The 27,889-nt window shown below is 37.5% G+C and overlaps 1 protein-coding gene across 1 annotated transcript in view; it reads right to left on the bottom strand.

The window, feature by feature from the left end:
* Positions 1-659: 659 nt before the first annotated feature.
* TPD52 (tumor protein D52) overlaps positions 660-27,889 on the bottom strand; it is a 74,751-nt gene continuing 47,521 nt past the window's right edge. Inside the window, exon 11 of the mRNA XM_088149199.1 lies at positions 660-968. Coding sequence (XP_088005325.1) covers positions 818-968 — 151 coding nt within the window. The 3' untranslated portion in view covers positions 660-817. The remainder of the gene's footprint in view (positions 969-27,889) is intronic.

Raw genomic sequence — 27,889 nt, 5'->3', positions numbered from 1 at the left:
TCTCAAATTTTCTTTTCTTTTCTTTTATAAAGCTGTAACGTTTTGTTAATGTTTTATTTGATATTTAAATATATTTAATTCTTAAAAGTGATCCATTTCTGCCTAATCCTAATCACAATGAAATCACTACAGTAGTCTTAAATATGGGAGGGTGCATTGGACAAATTCATTTTATCATTATAGGGGTCACAATTTTAAGAACCTCTAACAAATGGGATTTGGGGGGAATGTGGTCTATGAATAAATCATACATTGTTTTAGAGTTGGAACTACAGCTCAACATATTTTATTGATGGCTTATTGTTTGCACCTGAGGTTTAATGAGGCTTATCTGTGATTTCCATATTCCAATCTGCTAACCAACCAACCGAGATAAAAAGCAAGGGCAACTAAAAAAAGAATGATTATGAATCAGGATTTAGCCAAAAAGTCAGCATGATTTTGCTCAACTGTAAGACTTACTCTCACCTGAGGGTTGGAAAACCATGATTAAAATAAATGATGACCATGGTCATCTGTCATATTTCACCTGCCAAAATTTGATGTAATTATTTGTCTCATAATCAAATCTGGAAAATCTATCAAATTTCTCATTTTTAGTATGAATATAAAATTGAAAGAACAGAATAAATTTTATTATGCAATAATAAATGACCTACAAAGAAAAGATTATCTTTACATTTAGATTTATTTTAATCAGAAAATAATGGTGAATAATTTCAACATTTAATTAAAATGGAATATTCTGCACAAATGACTAAGTATTTAGCTACAAGAGAATAGAGATTTTTTAAAAAACAACAACAACAAGCATTTACTATTTATATCTACTTTCTTTTCCTTCCATAAGTCCCAAAAGTACGGCATCAGCTTCCAGTAAGGTTGTATCTTTTGTTGCTCCCAAGAATCTGGAGGAGAGTTCAAGGTCAATAAGTTTTAGGCGGACTTTAGATCCATTCTGATATTTCCTGGTGAAAAAGAAAAAAAAAGTTTAATGCCATATACACTTACACATTCTCAACTGTTGTGAGTCTATGTTGCAAACTTCCATTCATCATGTATGTCCTTTGCAATCTTTAACAAGATATAGTGCTTTAAACAATAAGCCATTTTCCCCCTCACAATGTAAAGACATTTTGTTTGGTCTAAAGTGCTTTGTCTGAAGCAACACATTATACTAAGTCAGGAGAGTAAAAACCATGATTTTCTGAATAAGCTGTAACAGCCTGTTTTGCACATAAAGTAGGTTCAACACATAGGGCTAAGCTAAATGCAAATGAGTCACAGTTTATGCAAAGATGTGAACTGAAACATTTTCTGGGTTCAAAATTGTCCACTTCAGGCATGTCTGACAGTTTCAAAGTTGTATGATGTTTGTTTTTCAAGTAACTGTTCTAAAAATTTGAGGAATTTTACGGCTCTCCCACCCTCACATCAAGTAATGTAGCCCACATACTTGTGCGGACTGAAGTAATTAAGATGAATATGGTAATTGGAATCATACTCATTTGTATCAGATGCCCCCCTAGGCTTCTCTAGTCCAAATTCTTAAAAGCAGAATTCCAGATATCCTGCTCTAACACTGGTCTGCAACTAGAGCCAGATAGGGTAAAAGTGGAGGCCAGAAAACTCTTGTCCATACACAGTTTCTGGCTAATATTTTTCCCAAGATCCTTTTTCCCAAGAGCCTAGGCAGCTTAATGCTCAAGCATGGATGTTAGTCCACCTGAAAGAAAACCTACTGGCCAATTTTAATCACTTGAGCTCCCCCCACACCCATTAATTCTCCCCAGGTTATGAGCAAGCCATTATACTCCTTAAACAGCATACTATGGACACAGAGTGCCAAACTGACCCAGGCAAGGCTCTCCACCTCTCCACCTCTGAAAGCCTGAGGTACACAGGCGCACCGGCAATGTATTTTGTGCAGCGAGAAGCCTCTAACCACAGAAGGGCCTTCTTCACTCAGGTATGCACCTCCCCTCGGCTGTGTTAGAAGAAAGGAAAAGGCAGACCTATTCAGTTGGCAGAGACAATGCAGAGCTCACTCTGGCACAGGGCAATCTGCCCATAGAACCTCTGTCTCCAGAACTAAGAACCTTTCAGCTGGCCTAGGCTCTGCTCACCTTCTGTCAACATGGCAGCAATGAGAGACTGGCGTAAAATCCTTGCACAACCGTAAGTCTCATAGGGACCCTGGTTCAACTTCACCTACTCAAAGGATAGGTCATGATAGGAAAGTAGCCTGCCTGGGGCAGAAACTGGAACCATCCCCTTTAGGATGTCCAGAGGAGGTAACCTAGCAGAAGGAAAGAAAGAGGCATGTGCTGCCCCACGGCCATCCATCTGGGCACAGCTCACAAATAACAGGCAAGGGAGAGCCCTAGCAGGAGAGTTCTATGGAGAATGCAACAACTTCTTCACTTGGCCCCACACTGGCTATGGATGCCAAAGTTAAAGCATGGATGGTGAAGACTGCACTAAAAGTGGACCTTTGTTTCAGTCACCAGGCATGGAGGGTGTTCTACCCTCCTTCACAGTGAGAGGTTCAGCCCCCCCCCCCACCAGTCAAGTTTGTTAGGGCTTGCTGAGAGACATCACTGTTGCATCCCATCCTTGCCCATCTTTCCCAAAATGGCCACTCTTTTATGCCATAACAGCTGTGGAGGGTAAGGAGGCCCTGGTGATGCTAGTCTTACCTCATCTACCCTGCTGTTCCCTCACTTCCTTTAGCTAGGGAAGATGGAGGTAAGCCAGCGGGAGGGAGAATAAAGGTAGCAGATAACAATCAGACTATGAGTGGGATTAGATAATGTTGGAGCGCTGGCAAATGTGGCTGGCAAGTGGACAAAAAAAAGGTAAATATGCTTCCAGAACAGGGGTGACGGTAATTGTTATGGTCCCTTGGCAGGCTAAGTTCTGACAGTGATCCAGCTTTCACTTGGGAAATGGGAACATGAATATTACTTTCAGCTCTTTCCTAGCAAACATGATTTTGATACATATAAAATAAACTGCTGAAAAAATGAATGTTATGTACAGTATGTTTCTATCATAGGTTCAAATGCATACACATATACATAATTCAGTTACTTGTTATATGTACCTAAGCAGAAGCCATAGTGTTGTTTTCAGAAATACAACCCTTCCTAAAAACTTTAAGCAAAAATTATTTGCACAGATTTCACTTTCTGTACAACTGATTTCTCTCAGACAAGCATCACCAAAAGCAACATTTGGGGGGAGAGGGTTCTGTAAAAACTACGAGCATACTGAAGTGTTCTAATGCTCTATTTTAAGATTTATTTACTTCCTGTTATCAAAGCTAGAAGAAAACACTGCATCTCACACAGAACTGCTTCTTACAACAACAATATTGAAATCAACGCAGCAACAATGGCTTCTATTGCTTGAAAGAGAGTGGGGAAATTCTTGAAGTGATGGACAGAGTAGGCCAAGTCCTTTCCTAGGGCAAAATACATGTGGAAGGGAAGTTTGTTAGCAATTTCTATCTGCCTAATTGCCCAAGAGTCAGGGGAGGGGAGGGGACACAAGTGATCAAATTAAAAGACAAATTCTAATTTTAACCAAAGCTAAGGCAAGCCACAGTAGGAATCAATTCTAGTATTAAAATCCTTGGTTTGGTCACTGTCACTATTTGGAACCCAGAAATCTCCATACAGTTACCAAAGAATGTGACATTTCATCTTTAAACCTGATTTGGTGGATAGCACACATGCCCATGCCAGAATGTAGCTGTACTTTTTGTTCTTTCATCATGCATATTACTATTTTTTCTGATTACTAGAGCTAAACAAATCCCAGCTCTTATCATGATGACTCTCTTTTACTATGTACCAAAAGGAGTCTGCTTGTCTGAACAGGACAGGAAGAGAGCAATTAAATTTGATTTTGCATTTCTGCATGAGGAGGTGATTTAAAAGCTTTTCCTTTGGAGAGATTTTTTGACATTTCCCCTCCCCCAAGACATTCCTTAGCATGTGCCAATTCACTCCAGTAACTGCTCTCATCCTGAGAAAGAAGGAATTCATGTCTTTGACACAATAAATACAAAGCACACTGAAATGAAGATGCCCTTGTGGGTAGGGTAAGCCACTGAACAACAACACTCTTCCAAATAATCAGGTGTCCCTGCAATATGCATTCACACAGGAACATTCCTTCTCTCCTAAGATGTGAAGTGATTTAAAATTATTACCAAGTACCAAGTCATTAACATGTCAGAAAATCAGTTATTACTGGATAAACAAATAAGATTTGCTGTTATTGTTAGCCACAAGACTCAACCATCATCCTGGAGTCCCAATTCAAATTGGTAAAATGAGCCCCTTCCCACATGTATATCCATCCTCAGCTCATGAAATAAGTTTTTATTTAAATTCTTAGATTACATTTTCTACATCTCTAAACATGCCATTTCTACTAAGCTCCCCAAATGTATTTATTTGGGGCAATATTTTTGTTTAATATAAGAATCAACCCAACAAGTGTTCTAGATGCTTGTTGCCTTCTTCTATAACCTTTGTCCCTTAACAGAGAGGTTCTGAACCTCCCCCACCACCACCTGGGGGGGTTATGGAAGCAACTTTGATGGGGTTGAAAAATGTGTGTGTGTGGGGGGTGTTGCGCACACAAAGCTGGAATGCTAACATATTTGCTTGCATTTGCCTGGGCAAGTCAGCTGGTCCAAGTAAAGCAGGCAGTAAAACTCAGAGCAAGTTCTAACAGCAGCACTTCCTCCAGGTTCTAGGAAGGGAGCAGATCACTGCCTCTGCAAGTGATCCCTTGGTGGGAAGCAGCACAATGCAAATTTGGAGCAGACAGGGAAGGCACATGGACCATTCTCCTGTCTGAAGGCAACAGCTATGGAGATGCTGTGAGCACTGGAAGATGGACCCAGAGAGGGACACTGGAGGACGGAACTGCTGCAGCCCTGACAGCTGTCCTATTCCTGAGACTTCTACTCCTATGTCACCACCTTGCTTGAGCTAGACTTTTGCCAAGTGAAGGAGGGTTGCCTTCAAAACTGCTGGGGTGTCTTTGCTCAATACCAACACCAAATGGAAATTCTTAGCACACAACTCATAAGGGCAGGAACAGAACATTGGTTCAGTGCAGCACCAAACTTGTGGCCAGGTAGAAACTGGATGTCTCCAGATGCTCCTGGCTGGTTCTACTTCTGTCAGCAAATGAAGCAATCCCTCGGGGGACCTGACAGTGAACAGTCAAGAGTGAACTGCAAAGGGAGATGTGTGAATTGAATGCTGAGTAGATAAACTTAGACTTCTTACATTGCAGCAGGGTCATTAGGCTCATCATCTGCTTCGCCTGGAGATGCACTTTTTCCTAATGGAGCAGAGCCACAAATCATACTTCATCATCCAGGCAGCTACAGAGCAGAGCTTAAAGGGCCTTCCACAATTTTAAAAGCAAATTTGCTAAAATTGCTACTGGCAGATGGTGGTAACAACAGCATACTATATGAAGAGGGGAAATAGGGCCAAGTGGGAAGGAAGACCCTTTCTCTAGGATCACAAAATGTTAGCACAGCTGCCAGAAGCCCTTCCACATTTGGCACTATTTTTAGTAGCAAATTATTTGGAAAGAGTCATTTGTTACAAAAAGAACCGACCTCACTTCAGGTTTTGAGCACATTTTCAGGGATTCAGGAAACAGGAACAAGGCTGCACATATAAAGCTGGGGAACTGTCAGAATGCACTCCTGCCTTGTTCCCCATTTTGTTTCAGCAAGTTAGCAGTTGACTTGCCCAGACAAAGTGAGCAGCACAATCTCAGCTAAGAGACAGCTAAACCTGTGGCAAAGGTGGGAGCAAAGCCCAGAACTAGTTCTGACAGATGGCTAAACCTGCAGGTCAAGCCATCTGTTAAAACCACCTGCCATCCACAGCAGTTTTATCAGTTAGTAATTATTTATTATTTAGTTCTATTCATTCAGGGATCACAGAATTCATGTGTCACTTTAGGGAGCCATGGTATCAGAATGTATGAGAATTTCTACCCTAATGTATTAAACTGTCTGCCAACATTTCAACATTTCATAAATTAGATCAAATTACTCTAGAGCTTTATTCTGCAAATTTATTTTACCCTGCAAATTTTATAGCCAAAGGGACTGTATAAAACTAGAAATATATACAGTGGGGCAAAAAAGTATTTAGTCAGCCACCAATTATGCAAGTTCTCCCACTTAAAAAGATGAGAGAGGCCTGTAATTTTCATCATAGGTATACCTCAACTATGAGAGACAAAATGGGGGAAAAAATCCAGAAAATCACATTGTCTGATTTTTAAAGAATTTATTTGCAAATCATGGTGGAAAATAAGTATTTGGTCAATATCAAAAGTTCATCTCAATACTTTGTTATATATCTTTTGTTGGCAATGACAGAGGTCAAACGTTTTCTGTAAGTCTTCACAAGGTTGTCACACACTGTTGCTGGTATTTTGGCCCATTCCTCCATGCAGATCTCCTCTAGAGCAGTGATGTTTTGGGGCTGTTGCTGGGCAACACGGACTTTCAACTCCCTCCAAAGGTTTTCCATGGGGTTGAGATCTGGAGACTGGCGAGGCCACTCCAGGACCTTGAAATGCTTCTTACGAAGCCACTCCTTCGTTGCCCGGGCGATGTGTTTGGGATCATTGTCATGCTGAAAGACCCAGCCACGTTTCATCTTCAATGCCCTTGCTGATGGAAGGAGGTGTTCACTCAAAATGTCACGATACATGGCCCCATTCATTCTTTCCTTTACACGGATCAGTTGTCCTGGTCCCTTTGCAGAAAAACAGCCCCAAAGCATGATGTTTCCACCCCCATGCTTCACAGTAGGTATGGTGTTCTTTGGATGCAACTCAGCATTCTCTCTCCTCCAAACACGATGAGTTGAGGTTAGACCAAAACGTTCTACTTTGGTTTCATCTGACCATATGACATTCTCCCAATCCTCTTCTGGATCATCCAAATGCTCTCTAGCAAACTTTAGACGGGCCTGGACATGTACTGGCTTAAGCAGGGGGACACGTCTGGCACTGCAGGATTTGAGTCCCTGGCGGCGTAGTGTGTTACTGATGGTAGCCTTTGTTACTTTGGTCCCAGCTCTCTGCAGGTCATTCACTAGGTCCCCCCGTGTGGTTCTGGGATTTTTGCTCACCATTCTTGTGATCATTTTGACCCCACGGGGTTTGATCTTGCGTGGAGCCCCAGATCGAGGGAGATTATCAGTGGTCTTGTATGTCTTCCATTTTCTAATTATTGCTCCCACAGTTGATTTCTTCACACCAAGCTGCTTGCCTATTGCAGATTCAGTCTTCCCAGCCTGGTGCAGGTCTACAATTTTGTTTCTGGTGTCCTTCGACAGCTCTTTGGTCTTGGCCATAGTGGAGTTTGGAGTGTGACTGTTTGAGGTTGTGGACAGGTGTCTTTTATACAGATAACAAGGTCAAACAGGTGCCATTACTACAGGTAACGAGTGGAGGACAGAGGAGCCTCTTCAAGAAGTAGTTACAGGTCTGTGAGAGCCAGACATCTTGCTTGTTTGTAGGTGACCAAATACTTATTTTCCACCATGATTTGCAAATAAATTCTTCAAAAATCAGACAATGTGATTTTCTGGATTTTTCCCCCCATTTTGTCTCTCATAGTTGAGGTATACCTATGATGAAAATTACAGGCCTCTCTCATCTTTTTAAGTGGGAGAACTTGCACAATTGGTGGCTGACTAAATACTTTTTTGCCCCACTGTATTCTGGGACTCCGGATTCTATCAGCAGCACAGTTACCCATGGTCCTTAGGATTTAGATGCTTTAACTCTGACTCTGGAAATTCTTGTTAAGGCATCACATAGAGAAACCCAGGTCAGTCCTAGTTTAATTCGTAAAGCCTCCTTCAAGCTGAGTTCAATGCCTGGTGCCTTCAGGAACCAGTCTATGCAGTTCTTTGGGTAGCAATATGGAAGTGTTGCCATATCCTTTCTTCAGGGATTTTTTTATCACCCAAATTAACCTGCATAAGCATCTTCTCTCTGTTCTACAAAACAACCTCTGCCACTAGGAATACTTTTGGAATGTTGTTTATTTTGTGCTAACATTATTTCTTTCGATTGGCTTCAGCAAACCGTATGAGAACTGGACAGCAGTCACAGGGATACATAGAAGAACATTTCAATAAGTATATTTAAACATGAACTACATGCAATTTAGATTTTTAAAATTTATTATAATGAGACTGTAGCCTTCACCAGACATCTCTGAATCTCTGGGATCCAATAAAATTTCCCCCACCCCTACCACCCCTCCAAATGCTTAGATCTTACTGAATTATTCTCATTTCAAATTTGTATGTTATTGTACAGTTAACAAGGTTTCTGCTATTGTTACACAGTATAGCAAAAACATCCTTTGTTTCCATTTATTAAGTGAAATGCACGTCCTTGGTATTCAATATACAAAATAAGTTACGGAAACAGGCCAAGTCTACCACATAGTACGCTCACTGGCTGGACAATGGAAGTCAGGTTATCTACACTTAAGGGCACTTCAAATGATTTTCCTTCTACAAAGTGATGATTACAAGTATGTTTGAAGTACTTTATTATTGCCAAAGTAATTATGAATGTATACTTCACAAAATATACAAACTCCCAAAGTGACTGTATATAGGACAAAGAACATTTCCAAGTGGTCTTACAGTACAATTAAATCAAATATATAGATAAAAATGAATGCAATACTATAACAGCACTTTCGATTCTTTGTGACAGGCTATTTATTACACTCTGAATCATAAGACTATTGGTGCCAAAAATAGACTTTGCTATCAAAGACCCTATTACAGTACACAGTTCAGTTTTACTGCTTTGCAGAATGTTGTAAAAGCCTATGTGAATCTAACCTGGGGGCTGCTTTGGGGGTGATGTGGAGATGGCCTCCCTGCAGGTGGTGATTTTTTATATACAGTGGTACCTCGGGATACGAACTTAATCCGTTCCGTGACTCTGGGCGTATCCCGAGTTGGTCGTAACCCGAAGGAAATTTCCCCATAGGGTTCAATGTAAATCCGGTTAATCCGTTCCGCCCTCCGAATTTGGTCGCACCCTGAAGCAAATTTTCCCGTAAGGTTCAATGTAATTACCGTTAATCCGTTCTGGCGTCCACGGACCACGCGTCAGGGGCGTGGGAAAACGGGAAAACGGCCGGGCGCGGTGCCGTGCAAAAACGGCCGGGCGCGGCACAGCATGAAAACGGCCGGGCGCAGCGCGGCATGGCGGAAAAATGGCCGGGTGTGGCACGGCGGAAAAACGGCCGCGGACCACGTGTCAGGGGCGGAAAAATGGCCGTGGACCACGTGTCAGGGGTGGAAAAATGGCCACAGACCATGTGTCAGGGGTGGAAAAATGATCGTATCCCAAGGCGGAGTTCGCACATCGAGGTAAATTTTTGTGGCCGGAGCTGGTCGTAACCCGAAAAGTTCGTTAGTAGAGGCCTTCGTATCCCGAGGTACCACTGTAGATTGTTTTGATGGCACAAGAAGTTGTTGATTATTAACACTGTTACTGTGTATTCTTTTAAACTTTGCCACAAAGATGGAGTGTTTGCCACTTAAGATTTTACTGCAACAGAAGTGACCTATAAGCCTAAACAAATTTTAAAAAATGGTTGTTTATATTAGTATCCGTTTGAAAGAAAAGAAGATTTAAAGAACTCCTGTATACAATAACGTTTGTTTTAGCACAGTGCTATTCCAGTCAAATTCAGAATTGAAACAGATGGCAAATATCTGTCAGCCCCCAAATGGCATGGTGAAATGTGAATACAATGTTTTGTTAGCTAATCAAAGCGTATATGAGTATAATATCACACCTGTGATCAATCACAAACATTCAGTGCACCAAATATACTATATATAACCCAATATATACCTTCTTGGCCAAATAAAATACATCTAGTATGACAAATGGATTTATCAATCAGTTATGGTAGGATCATTCATAATGAAATGTAATATTATCATTAAGCTAGACAATGCCAAGATGCCAACAGTTTCCAGATTGCACTCTGTGGATCCATGGATTATGGCCCTTTAAGTATCCCAAGTGGAGATCAGCTGAAATATTCTTGAGAAGCGCTGGGATGGCTTCTAGAGTTTTGATTGCCTTTGATATAGAAGCACTTTGTAATAAAATGTGTAAGCTGGGAAACGTAAAACACGGGGGCACTCAATCTTTTGGTTAGGTTCTCTAAATTGCCTTATCAAACCTTACATCCTATTTGGGTACAATGTATATTAATCAATTAAATCAGCAACATTCCTTGTGGGAATATCAAACAGAATGTACTTTCAAACAAATTGTTGCCAATCTACAAATGTAAAAAGAAAAAAAACCCAATCAGATACTCTTTTTTATGTAAATGTTTTTTTATTAAGATTTAGATTCATCCCATCCATTTTAGTATTTTAAGATTATTATTATTTTATAGGGTAATTAGCATTCATTGCTGAATGAAAAATAGTATGATACCAATTCACGCTAAATGGGTAAATCCATCCATTCATATGCATCAACTTATTCTACTTCAAGATAAACAGCTTTATTTATTTATTTACAATATTTGTATGCTGTTGTTTTCTAAAGTCTCTGAGTGGCTAACAACCAGAAATATAATGGAAAAAATCCTCAATAAAAATACACAAGCCCACCAAAAAAGTAATGATAAAAATCTCAACAGCATCATATGTGATAAAAAATGCAAAGTTGTGCATCTTTCCATATATCCCAATAGTCAAAGCACGCCATCAGATGGAAAAACCAGGTCTTAGCTGCTCTTCTTTGTCCAGAGGCATGTAGGTGACAATCAGCACCTTTAATTCCACCTGGAAGCCAACTGGCAATCAGTGCAAATCCCAAAGCAGTATAACATGAAACACGCATTATTGCCTGGACTACCACATTTTGTGCCAGTTCTGGCTTCCAAATGTTTTCCAAGGGCAGCCCCATGTAAGATGCACTGAGTGACTGGTTGATACAGTCAGGTCCAGAAATATTGGGACATTGACACAATTCTAACATCTTTGGCCCTATACACCACCACAATGGATTTGGAATGAAACAAACACAATGTGCCTTAACTGCAGACTGTCAGCTTTAATTTGAGGGTATGTACATCCAACTCAGGTGAACGGTGTAGGAATTACAACAGTTTGCATATGTGCCTCCCACTTGTTAAGGGACCAAAAGTAATGGGACAGATTAATAATCATACATCAAACTTTCCCTTTTTAATACTTGGTTGCAAATCCGTTGCAGTCAATCACAGCCTGAAGCCTGGAACGCATAGACATCACCAGACGCTGGGTTTCATCCCTGGTGATGGTCTGCCAGGCCTCTATTGCAACCGTCTTCAGTTCCTGCTTGTTCTTGGGGCATTTTCCCTTCAGTTTTGTCTTCAGCAAGTGAAATGCATGCTCAATGGGATTCAGGTCAGGTGATTGACTTGGCCATTGCATAACATTCCACTTCTGTCCCTTCAAAAACTCTTTGGTTGCTTTTGCAGTATGCTTTGGGTCATTGTCCATCTGTACTGTGAAGCGCCGTCTAATGAGTTCTGCAGCATTTGGCTGAATGTGAGCAGATAATATTGCCTGAAACACTGCAGAATTCATCCTGCTGCTTTTGTCAGCAGTCACATCATCAATAAATACAAGAGAACCAGTTCCATTGGCAGCCATACATGCCCAAGCCATGACACTACCACCACCGTGCTTCACTGATGAGGTGGTATGCTTAGGATCATGAGCAGTTCCTTTCCTTCTCCATACTCTTCTCTTCCCATCACTCTGGTACAAGTTGATCTTGGTCTCATCTGTCCATAGGATGTTGTTCCAGAACTGTGAAGGCTTTTTTAGATGTCGTTTGGCAAACTCTAATCTGGCCTTCCTGTTTTTGAGGCTCACCAATGATTTACATCTTGTGGTGAACCCTCTGTATTCACACTGGTGAAGTCTTCTTTTGATTGTTGACTTTGACACACATACACCTACCTCCTGGAGAGTGTTCTTGATCTGGCCAACTGTTGTGAAGGGTGTTTTCTTCACCAGGAAACGAATTCTTCGGTCATCTACCACAGTTGTTTTCCGTTGTCTCCCGGGTCTTTTGGTGTTGCTGAGCTCACCGGTGCGTTCCTTCTTTTTGAGAATGTTCCAAACAGTTGTTTTGGCCACACGTAATGTTCTTGCTATCTCTCTGATGGGTTTGTTTTGTTTCTTCAGCCTAATGATGGCTTTCTTCACTGATAGTGGCAGCTCTTTGGATCTCATCTTGAGAGTTGACAGAAACAGATTCCAAATGCAAATAGCACACTTGAAATGAACTCTGGGCCTTTTATCTGCACATTGTAATTGGGGTACTGAGGGGATATCACACACCTGGCCATGGAACAGCTGAGAAGTCAATTGTCCCATTACTTTTGGTCCCTTAACAAGTGGGAGGCACATATGCAAACTGTTGTAATTCCTACACCGTTCACCTGAGTTGGATGTACATACCCTCAAATTAAAGCTGACAGTCTGCAGTTAAGGCACATTGTGTTTGTTTCATTCCAAATCCATTGTGGTGGTGTATAGAGCCAAGGATGTTAGAATTGTGTCGATGTCCCAATATTTCTGGACCTGACTGTATGTGCCATCAAGTCATTTTCTACTCCTAGCAACCACATAGATAAGATTTTTCTCCATGATGACCTATCTCTAACCTGTTCTTTCAATTCTCCCAATGGTGCACTCACTACTGCTATAACTGAAATAATCCAAACAGGAGATGACTAAGACATGAGTGACTGTGAGCAGGGCTTCCTAATCCAGGAAGTTTTTTTTTTCCTTTGCAAATTGCAGAAAGGGTAAGAAATAGTAAGCATATTTTTAAGCAGGAATGAGAATACTGATTCTGAAATCAATCAATCAATCAATCAATCAATCAATCAATATTCTGAAAATTATGAGAATGCTTTTTCCAGAAGGGTTCTGTGGGGGATTTTTTATTTATCTTTTTGGAGCTATTCTATTTCTCTATTTTTGAGGAATATTGTCCACTCTTTGTGATATATATTATAATTCCTTCAAATCAAAAATGAAATATGTAATCTGTTCATTGTGGTACTGTGCAGGAAAATCTGACAAATGAAATTTAGAAAATGTAACTCCTGTCATCAAAACTGTATTATATACAGTTATGTCATAAAAACACAATGTATGCCAGTCATCTTTCAAGACAGCAGAAAATAATTTTATCACCTAATTTGAGGTAGAACATTTCAAAAGGACAGTGATCGGACATATTCTTCTCCCAGACTGCCTAAAGAATAAACACATTTATTTATGACATCAAAATAATCCTTTATTTTCCATCCAGTGACAATATAGCCTCTCTTTTTCTTGGGCATCTGTTCCAATAAAAGAGAAAACAGCAAGCAAACACACAAGTCAGTTTCGTTTACCTGCTATTATAGGCAGTTCATATCACTGCATTCATTTGTATTCTGCACAGAGGGAAAGGCATTTAGTGCTAGAAGCTGATGACTTCATATCATAGCATGCCATGCAGTACTGAGTGTAAAGAAGCAGATCTACTACAACAATGTACAACCCTTCCCTAACTTAGGAACAGGTGTATTTTCTGTACAATCAAAAAATATTTCTGTACAGGAAGGAACAGATAGCCTGCAACCCTCTCACATATTGTTAGATTCCAGCTTCATCTGTTACAGGCATCAATTTTAATGCTCAGACATGATGGAAACCCCATGCAAAAGCATTTGTAATACCTTATTATTTAATAGCATTTTAGTTAAAAAGCTGCTGAAAAAAATCAGTTTATTTATGATAATTAATATGTAATAAACCATTAACATGAGTGGAAGAGGTTAGGATGCCTTTCCAACACTATTTTCATAATTTCTTTTAAATTAACTAGTACTTCAATTAGCCTATTCAGTGCCTTGCCTGTAAATAGAAGTCTCATTCTGAAGAAGCAAAAAACAACAACAAACCCAAAAACCCACCTACTGAAGTGGTTGGCACCTTGGGGGTGGGTGGGGGAAGATAATATGCTGTTGAAGTACAGAACTGACAAAAGGAGTCTATACTTTCATTGCACTCGAAGGCTTCTGTAAAGCTGAAATTTCAGTTAATGAATGGATTTGTTCCTAAGCATCCTTTGCACTTGAATTTCAACAGAATCAGATCTCACACAAGGGAACATAATGATGACAAGCAGTTCTATGAAAGATACAGCTCAGTTTCCTTTAGTCATTCAAGTTTAGAGCCATGTTAATGCTCTTAAAGGCTCAGTTTGCAAGGGAGGTCAGGAATACTTTCCAGATACTGGAAGTATGTAACAGTATTTCAGCATTTTTATTTTTGTGTCTCCTAGATTTGAATCAAGAATCTGTTTTTGACTCATACTGTATCCACATTGCTGAGACCCAAACACAGAAGGTAACATTCAGAGAAGGGCATTGTTGCTGGCTGTCCTATAAGTAAGAAACAGGAAAAACATCAACAAGAATACCAAAGTACAACATATTATTGAAGCCTTCATACATGAACTATTTTTCAGAAACCACAATGAATTCAGCAGAGTGGTAGTTTCAACATTTCACAATATGTGGGGGTTTATAAATTGGATTTTAAAGTATATTATTCTGACTCTTAAATGACTTTTGGGAGCCTCAGCAGGTTAATAGCACCTGAGTAATTTTGTCTGATTTTCACAGTAAGCAGGGCTGGGCTTGTAAGTACATAGATGAGGGAGCACCATGGAATATAAGGGATAGAGGCTTAACTAAGAATCTGAAAAACACCAAGGAAAAAGGAAATGGCAAACCACATTCATACTGTTGCCAGTAAATCTATATGGAGGTATCCATGAAGTCATCAGAAGTACATATCCATCATACTATTTCCATTTGGGGTAAACACCATTATTCAAAGTCTAGAAAAAGAATGACAAGTAGTGAGAGAAGCAAATTAAAGACAGGAAACAAGAGAAAAAGGAATTCAAAAAAAGCTAGTTTACCTCTTCTTACCATTCTATCCTTGCAAACCATCCTTTTTTTTTTTATGTCCATCAATTCATACATTGCTTTTTGTCCTTTAAACTTCTCAGCTCTCTATTCAGGATCTCGTCAACTCCATAGAGCAACAACTTCTGTTTTCTCCTTCCACTCAACCCATTTATTCTTCCTTCATTATTAGTTTTGCACCCATTCATTTGCTGTACATAACAAATCACCTCAATGTACTTTTTCCTATCAATCACTTTATTTTGTATTCACCCAACATTCATTCACTGTAAACAATCTCCACAAGAAGGAAAAAATAGGAGAAATTTGGAGGCCGGTGTGAATACATGCAGAAGTCTCTAAAATGCTGAAGAAAAAGGGGACATGTATAGGAAATAAAAAGAGGGGAACATAACCAAAGAAGAATATAAGATAGTCTCCAGAAACTGCAGGAAAGGCTAAAGCTCAGAATGAGCTGAGGCTTGTGAGAGATACTAAAAAACAACAACAAAAAGGATTAGCATTAACCAAACAGGGTATTGATCCATTGCAAGAGAAAGTGAGGAATCAATAATGGGTGATGGAAGGAAGGCAGAACTCCATAAATCCTATTTTGTATCCATCTTTTCTAAGAGAAATGAAGCCTTAGATAGTTATTGTTATGCCACTGGGAAAACAAGGGGAACAGCAATGTAGGACTGCCATGGACATGGTAAGGGAGAACTTAACTAATTTAGATGAATTCAGGTGTTCATGGCAAGAAGTATCATATCTCAGGATACTGAAAAATACTAGTGGAGATGATTGCAGAAGCACTCTCTGTAATCTTTAAGAACTCCTGGAAAACTAGAGAGGTCCCAGAAGAATGGAGAAGAGCAGATGTCACTCATCTTCAAAAAGAGAAAGGAAAGGGACCCAAGAAACTACAGACTGTCAGCTTGACATTTATACTGGGCAACACTTCAAACTGATTATCAAGCAGCATGTTTGTGAGCATTTGGATAGGAATGCCACAATTAGCACGAGACAGTATAAGTTTGTTTCAAACAAATTATTCCAGATTAAGTGAGTCACCTTACTTGGTAGAGTTACTAGCTTAGTGGATTGGATAAATGCCTTAGACATAGGGCACTTGCACTTCTGAAAAGCCTTCAACAAAGTGACTCATGATATTCTGATTAACAATATGTGAAAATATGGGTTAGATGGTACTACTATTAACTAAATGACCACACTCTAAGGATATTCTTTAATGGCTCTGCTTCAGCTTGGAAGGAAGTATTCAGTACCACAGCTCTGTCCTGGGCTCTGCGCTGTTCAACAGTTTTATCAGTGGCTAGCTGAGGCAATGTTTATAAAGTCTGTAGATGGAACAAAGCTAAGAGAGTGGCCGATAGTTTAGATGAAAAAGAAAAGATTCTAACATCTAAATAAGTTTGGGCAGTGGGCTGAAATGAATCAGATGGAATTTAACAGGGAGTAATGTAAAGTTCTGCATCTGGGTAAGAAAAATCTAAGTCATAGGTATAGGATGGGGAGACCTGCCTTGGTGGTAATGCATGTGAAAGGGATTTGGGTGGTCCTTGTAAACCACAAGTTAAACAAGAGCTAGCAATACAGGTGCCGAAAATGCAAATTTTACCTTGGGATATATTCATAATTCTATGACAAACACTGATTTTTGAACTTGTATGTTTTTGTTTTGCCATGCACATTTCTCAAACAACCCATATCTATTTTTCAACTAACTTTTCTCCTGACGTATCCAATCCTCACTTCCATATAACAAAGTGGGTAGAATCAAACTCTTATATATTTCCATTTTCACCTGTTTTATGAAGATGCATTCCTTGCAACAGATCACAATACTTTTCGTACATTTATCCACAAACAAGGAAGGAAGGAAGTTCACACAATCTTGTTTTACCAGAGCCATTTACCAAGCTTTCTATTTATTCTGACATATTTTACTTCTGTCACATATCATTCTTACTGCATTCAAAAACTTTCAGCTCCATATTCACATAAAACATTCTGTAATTCAAGCCAATCACTTTATCTTACACTGTCAAGATACAATCTAGATACATAAATGTGGAGTCCTTGGGGTTCTCTGAGCTTGGCTCTTTTCTTGCAAACCTTTCATTGCCCGGCTAGGTAACATCTTCAGTGCTAAAATGGGATGGGGTTTGCTCTCTATTTATGTGCTGTGGCCTGCCTTGCCAGTGCTGGTAGGGGTGGGGGTTTTGTTTTGCTCCTCTGGTAGTTCTTTGATTAGCATATGTTTACTGCTTGATTGTGTGCCTGGTGGTAACCTTTGCTCATCTGGGTGATGATTGCTGGTGATTGATTGCTGGTGAGGCGATCTTCTGGTCCTTTGTCTCTTTTGAATAGTATTTAGATGCTGTTTATCTCTATGTGTCTGTTAACTGCTGCCTTGTCTGAATACCAGGCTTCCAAGAATTCTCTTGCATATTTGGATTTAACTTGGTCTAAAATGCTGACAATTTCCCAGTTAAAACTATGGTTGAGTCTGTCCATGTGTTGTGAGATTAAGGAATTTTCATTATGTCTTCTGACTGCTAGTTGGTGCTCGTGGATGTGCTCTGCTAGTCTTCTGCCTGTCTGCCCTACATAGTGTTTGTTACAGTCCTTACACTGTATGTTGTAGATGACTCCTGTTTTTTCTTCTTGGGCTACTGGGTCTTTTGGTTTACTTAGGGTATTTTGGAGTGATTTTGTTGGCTTGTGTGCTACAGAGATACCATATGGTTGCAATAGTCTGTTGGTGGCTTCTGAGACATTTCTGATGTATATTCACCCCTATAGTTCTCTCTCACATTCATACATTTTACTCATTATCACCTCTGGTGCCCTTATAATCATTCTTCTGCCAAAAACCTTCCCAGGAATGCTTAAAAACCTACCCTCTTGTGGTTTTTGCACTCTTGCTACATTACTCTTTGTATAACAACAATTTTCCAACTGGCAAGCATGGGTTACTCTCTGCATATGTTCAATGAATTGCACAACCACTCTATAAGCAAATCACATCTACATTTTAACATTTCTTTTATATCATCTGTACCTGCAGCCTTAACCATTTTTCAACATTCTCATTATATTTATGGCTTCCTTTTCCTCAATATTTTTCTTGGACACTAATATTTATAGGATTCATTTGAATTCCACTTTTCAACATATCACTATTATTCCCATAAAAATCTTTAAAATACCCCTTCCAACATTCCTTTCCTTAAGTTTTATCCCTAATGATTTCATCATGTTCATTTTAAATTCAGTCTGCTGGAAACTCCTTCTTTAATACTTTTCATCCTCTTTCACAACCATTATTATTTCCACCAAAATCATGCATTTATTGTCCCTTTTAATCCTAACCATTTTTGTTCTCTGAGTATGTTCTTTGCAACTATCTTTTTCTCTATAAGGAGGTTATACTCAAAGGAGATGCTACCTTTTAAATGATCAGGTTACTATTCCAGATCTATCTATGCAGAGACTGCAAGTATATTCTGAGACTAAGATTATGCTCCAAGATGCCCCTCCCAGAGAGATTTGGCAAGTGGCCATAAGAGAAGAGTTCATCCAGCAGTGATACCTTGATTTAGAACACCTTTCTCAAAAAAGATCATCTAGGACATACATTATGGTCATTGCTGTGAGATTGGATTTAAGACCTTTTTAAGGCTACCTTTAGCTTTTTGTGATGGGTGCTATTATATTGCTGCTGGTTTAATCTTTTCAATTTGTATTGTGGTAGGGTGTTCAGGTGTTTAATTATTTTTGTTTAGTCAAAAACCCAGAAGCCCATGTTGAATGTACTGTAAATAATGCTGAAAATTAATATTCACGATAGTTACTAAAACTCTCTTGAAAAAATATTATATTTACCTAAATAAGACCTGAAACAAGCCACATGACTATCTAGCCTTGTGAAGTATCCCTCCTATCTGCTTGAAAGTTATGTTATTAGCCAGGCTTGATTGAAACAATTCACTGCCCACAAAGCAACCTCAAATCTACTGTTCTACAAGGCGGGGGAAAGAGGGACAGAAAACTAAAACAATACATTATGCTACGTTCCCATTAGTGTAACAGTTCCCACCACAAGCAACACTTTGTCTTCAACAAAGAAGCTCACATTCTATGTCTGTAAAAATCCCTATACTGACTAGTACTGTATGAATGCCAAGAGGAACATCTATGTGTTCAGAACTATACAAGTCCAACATTTTTTTAAAGTCCTTTTACACACAATGGTCCATCAAAAACGCCTGGTGAGAAAGAATTCCTTCATTCCTTCCCTATACACTTACATGTGTTTTAAAATTTCAATACATAGCATTCAGCTACATGTACAGGTAGTCCTTGACTTACAACCATTCATTTAGTAACTGTTTGAAGTTACAAACAGGTTCTGAAAAAACTGACTTACAACTAGTCCTCACACTTACAACCATCGCAGTGTCCCCACAGCCACATGATCACAATTCGGGTGCTTGACAACCAGCATGTATTTATGCCAGTTGCAGCATCCCACGGTCATATGACTGCCATTTGTGACCTTCCCAGTTGGCTTCCAACAAGCAAAGTCAATGGGGAAACTGGCAGGGAAGGTTTCAAATGGCGATCACATGTCTTGCTTAATGACTGCGGTGATTTGCTTAACAACCATGGCAAAAAAGGTCATAAAATCAGGTGTGGTCACATGATGCCTCGCTTAATGACATCACTTGACAAATTTTGTGGTTGTAAGTTGAGGACTAGCTGTATTCATATTTCTTTATATTGTTAATTTATCTATTTAATAGTTTGTATTAAATTTATCTTCTACTGTTACTGCTAATCTGAAATAATTTTTACACTGAATTAATCCGGATTAATTTTTATATTAACCAACTGCAAGAGAAGTTAAGCAAATTCATTTCTAAATAGTAGAAGCACCAAGATGGAAAAAAGTATACATTCTAATTCTAATGATAAGATATACTTTGCTATAGAAAATAGAGGGCACACCCAACAATTCAAAGAAGTTTAATGGGAAAAGGCCACCCTAAAACATACATTCAGATTACCATGATTTTACATGTATGCTAACTATTGTAACCTGTAAGGATAAACTACAAAACTGCTTTATTATGTGTTTTATGTGAATGTTTACACAAAATAAGGGTTTTAAATGTTAATACTATAATATGTGATATGATGTGTGCTGTGTTTTACAATGTTTTTACTATTTTTTGCTATTTGGGGGTTTCTTAGCCTTCAGTAAAAGGATAGTTTTATATAGGCAAAACCAAAAAAGGAACACATATTATCTTACTTCAATATTGTTATCTTCAGGAACAACAACTGTAGGTAGAATCTACACACCCTACAAAATCCACCTGAAAGGGGCCTGTGTGGCTCCTACCTCTCAGAAGATCAACAGGTAGGGGCTAGAAGCTTGACTACAGCCCCTTGCTGCTTAGGATAGCTCTTACCTTTCTATTTTTTAAAAGACAGTGAAAACAATGGTTTTTTGAAGTGCTGCTACTGTATGAATATTTATGTTCTTATGGTGTTGTACAGTTTGTAATACTATAAGCTGTGTAGAATCTAGTAGAAGAGGTGGTATATAAATTACATATAAATAAATAACTAAAGTTTGCATTAAGACTAGGGAAGTTTTTAGAGCCCAGTTCTGAGAAAGATTTTGAAAGTTGCATTCCAATTTTGAGGGTCCAAAGTCTGGTTGGAATGAGCCAGAAAAGATACTTCCAAAATAAGCAAGATCATCAGTAGTATATGCCTTTCCTCTAAATGCCTATTTAGGAAGTAAATACAGATAGTCCTCATTTAGTGACTGTTTGCAGTTACGATGGTGATAAAAAAGTAACTGCGACCAATCCTCGCATTTATGACCTTCGCAGGCCTGTAAAGCAAAGGAAAGCTGAAGTAAGATCATAAGCATAGTCGCGGTTGCACTTAGCAACTGGTTCACTTAATGACTGAGTTGCCAGTCCCAATTGTGATTGCTAAACAAGGACTACCTGTAAGGGTATTTGTTAAATTTATCACTTCCATACACATCACTTTTTTCCCTTTTCCCCTTTATGGGTACTTATAGGTAAGCAATGACCTCTGTTGAAACTTGGTGCTATCCATACTCACTAGACTTAGTTGCAATTTATTCCTTGGTAACATGTTTAAGATTGTAGTCTCTTTAAAGAGGACTAATTCATAAATTTGCTATACAAATAATATAGCGGAAGGTTCTTTCACATTCTGCTTTTCTAGTCAATATAAAATCAATTACAGAATTACTTTTTTCTGTAAGTTGTATGGATAAGTTGCTAGAATTGCAGTCTTCTTAAATCGAATTAAATAACATTAAGCAAAATCAGACAGCACCAATTGTATTTGGAACTTTGCACAAGATGCTGAAAAAAAAGAGAGAAAAATTCCTTCATCTCCACCTTCCATTACTTTCATACATACATACACACACACACCACATACACTCACAGCACACAAAATACCAGCAAGAAAAAGGCATTTATCATTGTACCTCATACTTTATGAATTGGAATATATTCCTCTTTAATTTGTTGATCTCTGTTTCACTTGTCAGTTAAAGACTGTAATGAAATTAAAGTTGAAATACATATTAGAACTTTCCCAAAGTTAGCTAGGCTCATTCATAAATCCCTCTATTGGGCTCCTAGCAGTTTTTCAAGTAAATAATAAACTCCTGAGGTCAAGGATGCAAAAGGAATAGCCAGTCCTAAATTGCAGTTCACAGGCAATTGGTTGAGGCTGTTAATTTATCATTACCGGTTCATTACCAGTTGACTTTGCCTGCAAAAAGATCATACTTCTAGCAAAAGGAGAAAGATAAATCCTCTACTGATAAATGGCATAAAATAAGCTTGCTCAGAATAAACCCCTTAAAGTAAAGAGGAAAGATGAAGACAAACTGGTCATGGGAAGAACAGGATGGAGTCATTGAAAGAAAGTTTACTGATTTCAGCTGTTTGGGCTGAGAATTTTTCTGCGGTAGGGCTTTGCTGTGACACTGGTCTTTGCCACATTTTTCAAACTCAAGAAATCTGTGATACTTGTTACACATTTCATTTCACATATATTAAATATATATGATTAATTTCCCCTCAGTTCAAAATAACTTTAGCCCACACTATTAAGATTTCAGTAAACATATCAATTTATACCAAACATAAGAACTACACCGACTGAATGGAAGGAAAAGTATTTAAAATAATTTATCTATTAAACCAAATTTAGGATGAACAAAAGGGATGTGCCATTTAGATGCAAAGGTAAATTATAAATAACTGAGAGAAAACCCAGATGCTGTTCACAATATAACCAATGCAAGATTAGGCTTACATTACTTTTAAAGCATGGCAAAACTCTGTTTTGCAGTAAAACAGCAATTCATAATCTTACTTGTGGCAGTGTAATAAATTTTAATTCAGTTTAATATTCTGTTTTGTTAAATACCATAGCGTTAGGTCAGATATTAAATTTCAGCGCAAGTGAAAGTAAATCAAAACTGGTTTTAGTATATTCCCTTTTTGAAAAAATAACTAGCTTGTCTCTTTACAGACATACTACTTGAAAATATCTTATGCCAAATATTATATATGTCTAGATAATTTTATACTGAACTATCAGCATCTAAAATGCTTTTCTATTATTTTCCCAAATCTGGCAGGTCTTTCCTTAATATCAGTCTGTCTTTTTACTGCACCATATGGATTTAAAGGTTAATGAGCTCCCAATGTAAATTCCTTCAGCTATGTATTACTATACAAGATTGGTTATATTTTAGAGCTTGGCTACAAATTATATTACACTAGACTAGACTGATATTCCTCAATCATGTAGTATGGTAATTTAGAAAATAGGGGACCATCACAATAAACACAGCAGGGCATAAATTATTTTTATTGGGCAATCATATAGTCATGCAATTAATTTACTATATATCTGCAAAATAAATGAATAACCTGGTTTGAATCAAGCATGTAGTATCCAAAAACCACTTGACAGTGTATTATTGTACATTCCATTTATTATAGCACCACCTATAGGCCCCAATTGGTTAAATTAGGATTTTTGCTCTACTATATGCTGCTAAATACAAGTTTTTGAAGTCTCATGTGTTTAACCTAACTAGCTTTACTGACTAAATTTTTAATGAGAATTAACATAAACTAATAATAATTATTATAGAAAGAAATTTGATTATGGTATTGCAATCTCATTTAAAAAAAATCAAAGCCTACACATCTAGCAAAACTCAAGTTTTGTGTTTTGGCAAATATTTGAAATGTACAGTTTTGGTTTGGTTCACTGTGGAACGATGACACATTCTACCAATATTATTATGTATCGATATTCAGCACGATTAAGAATTGATTATTTGCTAATGGACAAATAATCCATTAATCCACTTCTTGTCTTAATATATGGATTTGGGATGCAATAGCGCCTCTTTGCTTGCAGTTGAATGGGCAATACAGTTTGCCAATTTCTCTTCCTCCTTGCAGTCCTAATGCTACTGCACCTGTTTTTTGGAAGGTTCTCCAACCCTCCAGAACCAATTTTTTTCTGATTTTTTTAAAAAAGCAGATTATAACTATTTAAAATAAAGTTTTATAGAGGACTAAGTTCAAAGCAGACTGAATTTCAAGATTCTGTGTCTTCCTGGAGAGCACACTAAACTATCGTTGAAAGAAAGATCAGTCTATGAAAAATCAATTTATGAATTAAAAAGATTATGTCATTTCAAAATGAATAAATATGATAACTATTTTCTTATCATGTTTAGAAACTATTACTACAGGAAGGGGGGGAAGTTCTTAGCTAGGCTTATCAGCATATACAATAAACCACACAATAATAGCTAAATCTAAGTGTGAGCAAGATTAATTGCATCTCAGTAGCTCTCTTTTATTTGACATCTCAGAACTGCTTTCAGCTTTCCCACCATATCAAATTGCGTATGTGTACACACCAAACACCTAAGAGACAATTCATTTCACTTTCAACTACTTTTTCAAACAAACTTTTCTAAACAAAGGCATTTATCTACATTTAAGTGGCAGGTGAAATTCTAGCACACTTCTCAATAAAAAGAACAGAGAGGCTTTACTCTTTAACAAAAGATTTGAGGCATGTATTAGTGGTACCAGCAATCTAGAAATACCCTTGGGCTACAGAATTATTTTCTCACACTCTAACAAAAGAGGAAAAGTAGTCATATAAAGTGATTTTGTTCACTCATATATTAGAGTCATCCAATCTCTTATTAATACTGTACCTCTGTACACCTAAACAATATTAAAAATTGGCTCTCTGATTCAGAAGATGTCTGATTTGGAAATGAAATATGCTTGTCTTAGACTTAATCAGGAAAATAGGCACTAACTATGATGTGAAATTTTTAATAGCATTGCTTGTGAAAGCTTTGTTAATTAACATAAATTCACAAAAATTATAAATCTATACCAAAAAGCCAGTAATGTCAAGAAATCAGAAGTCTACCATTTCATATATCCAAACTGAAGTTGGACATCAACATTTGTCACTGAAGCATTCAATGTGCAACTTTGTATAGAAACTACCCGTTTTATCATCTGTAGCTGCTCTCATATCCTGTTGGGCCTTTTGTTTCTTTACTTTCCAATGTATGGCAAAAAGATTTAGGCAGCTGATAACAAATAATGGTTGTTAATATTGTCAACTGGCTCCTAAGCCCTTTCTCTGAGTCTTTCATTTAACTTATTAAAAAGTTAAATGAAAATAGTTTTAATTAATTTTTAATTATTAAAAATAGATAATTAAATTGGGCACATTTTTTTCTTTTGTACTGAAATACCTAGTTTTACAGTTTTAAGGAAAAGTTCCTTCAGATACATACCAACTTATATTTTAAATCATGTTTTTAATCATTTAAGTTTATTCTGAACATTATTCAGTCAAAAGTATCTGATTTATTTTAAGTTTATTAACTTAAAATAAATTGGGTAATGACTTAACAATACTTAAATTGGTTGGGCCCACCATATCAGATGCATTTTACAATTGGGAGAAAACAGCGTTATTGTGATTTACCCCAATATATTAAATCAGTCCAAGGTTATGAAAAAGACTTTCAATGTCAAGTCACTGAGCCACAGTTGTAGAGTTTTGTTATTAAAACAGAAGTAGAGATCTGTTTCTGAAACAGAAACTAACATTTGGAATTATTAACTTAATTAGAGTAAAATAAGTAGAGAGTAATTTATAAACCAATATTTTAGGGTTTCAAACCCTAATCCTAACCCTAGACTGATGGTTGTGTTCTGATAATACCCACACCCATAGTTTGAGTCAAGGGTTCAATTCCCTTGTCTTTTCTTTCACATATTTTTGAGTTTGTCAATGTTCACTTCCAATTTCAATGCACAGTTCAGTACACTGATTAAATCCTAAACTGACACTCATATTAAGTGCTTATTTTTCAACTTCATAATCCACTATTTGTACAAAGCTTATTTTAAACAAACCATATTTAGATTTATAAATGATTTGCTAAATTCAGATAATTTAGTCAATTTAAACTATAAGGAAGAGCTTCTATCCTCTTTGCCATCTTTCAGAGAAAGATGTGGAAGAGCCCAAGGTTCACTATAGTATATTCTCATCATGTAAAGCATGAAATGATGCATACTATTTTTATTTAAATGTGATATTTATTGAACTTTGATTTTACTACCTCTGTTAAGAGCAGTTAGGAATAGACTAGGAAACTAAATATATCAAAAATTCCTCTGAGTTATCTCTGCACATGCATTGTTTTCAAAAAGACTGCAAGCTAATAAATATAAGTGTGATCTCTAACCCTATAACAGAAACTGATCCTACATAGAAAAACTTTAAACTGGAGGGAAAAAAACCATTTCAACATTACTTTCTCCTATTGGAGAGAAGTATTCATTTTTAAAACAACAGGGATCTTTATAATTCAAAGTAATAACATTTAAATTGAGAAAGTGAAAAAGAGGAAAATCCTTAAATATTTATTCCAAAACCTCTGCTTGCAGCATTCATCTTTTTAAAGGACTTGTTGAGGATGCTAGAGAAAAGCATTAAGAAGTAAAGGCTTCCCTCTTCTGTAACAAAGGCATTCCCCACAATACCAAGATCTTCTTATGCTTTACTACTTACATTTGAAAACACTCTTTACCCAGAAAGTTTGTATTAAAATCTACAAGAGGCTCAAAAGTGTAATGCACTGTGTCACTGAAGCCTCATTTGAACAATGGCCAGTATTATCATATAGAAAAAAACGAGTACAATAGTATATTAAATATTCTCTTGTGTTCTTGGCCTCTCTCCACATTCTCTATTTTAAAGACAAACTCTGGAGTTCTCTGCAGTATTTTGAAAAAAAAAAAAAACTGAATGAAGTAACAAAGTCTGAAGTGGCTTAGTGGTAAGTTTTGACCAATTACCATTGACAGCATGGCTTTATGTTACACATCCTATTTTTAGGCTTTTCGCTAATCCCTCTTCTTTTTCATTCCAAACCTTATGTTACTTGAGAATTTGACAGGAAGTTTCAAAAAGACAAGGCTGTCCACATATTGGCAGCTGATGGCCAGTTCAAACATACCAGAAAGAAGCTTTAATTTAACAAAGGGTAAGCAAACAAATGGTCAAAACAAGTGGAGAAGTACAACTTTCAAACTTAATGAGTTTAATACTCATTACACAAAACAGTACACTGTGACATATGCATAACAGAACTGTGTAAAAGCTGCATGCTGTTAAAATTTTTAGTTTATCCTATTAGCTATTGAAAACATTTATCTATGAATGAATCCTCAGATTCCAACAGTCAACATACATAATTAAATACAAATGGAATTCTACAATCAAACATGGATATAGAGGGAAATCTAGGCAGACACAGGAACAGAACTACTTCTAAGGATGTGCTGCACTTTGGATTAGATTCCAAAAAAGATGCTTCAGAGGCACACGGTTATGTACATATCATCTGTTTGCAACCCCTTAAAGCAGCCACATCAGTAACATCAAAAAGATATTTTTACTTCAATTAATTGTATGTTCTAATTGTAAATTGTTGATGAGTTCATAAAATAAGTAAGTATGCAATTTTAAAAATCACTAGAGGTATGTCCTGGATGTACTCACAGATCTGTATATCTGACCCAATATGCAGGTATGAAGGATAAGATCAATTTAGTAAGGGGTGGCAACTGGTTATTTTGAGAACTAGGAGAAATTTGGACTTGGAAACATCTAGGAGGCCAGGCCTCATAAAAAAATTCCTGAGATACATAACCATGGCACTAAATTGTGATTCCCAAACCAGGTCTGAAATGATGTTGAAATTTATCTAAATAATCAAAACACACACGCACACGCACTCAATGCAGCTTAGAATGAAACGCTACCACAGCCTACTACGTCTCAGCCAAAAGCAGAAGATTAGGCCTGAGTGGTAATCATCCCAAACTTGAATCTAAATATGATTTCTGTAATAAATGCCTCAACACCATGGAAGCCATGCCATGTGTCAAATATGGTTTATCTATCTCACAGGTGCATATGTTCCACCCAGCTTTCATAAATGTCAGTTGCTGGAGTGGATAAAGATCAATGGAATATATAGTAGGCTTCATATTTCCACATACTTTTTGTCTGCACAAGTTGGAAAGCATGTACTGTAGAACAATATGGCTAAGCAGCATTTCA

This window comes from Python bivittatus, unplaced genomic scaffold (assembly GCF_059951505.1).
Source record: "Python bivittatus isolate LINGU-HERP-01145 unplaced genomic scaffold, Pbiv_v1 ctg000590_np1212, whole genome shotgun sequence".
NCBI lineage: Eukaryota > Metazoa > Chordata > Lepidosauria > Squamata > Pythonidae > Python > Python bivittatus.
Note: the sequence above shows the minus strand (reverse complement) of the source record. Positions and strands in the feature narration are given on the sequence as shown.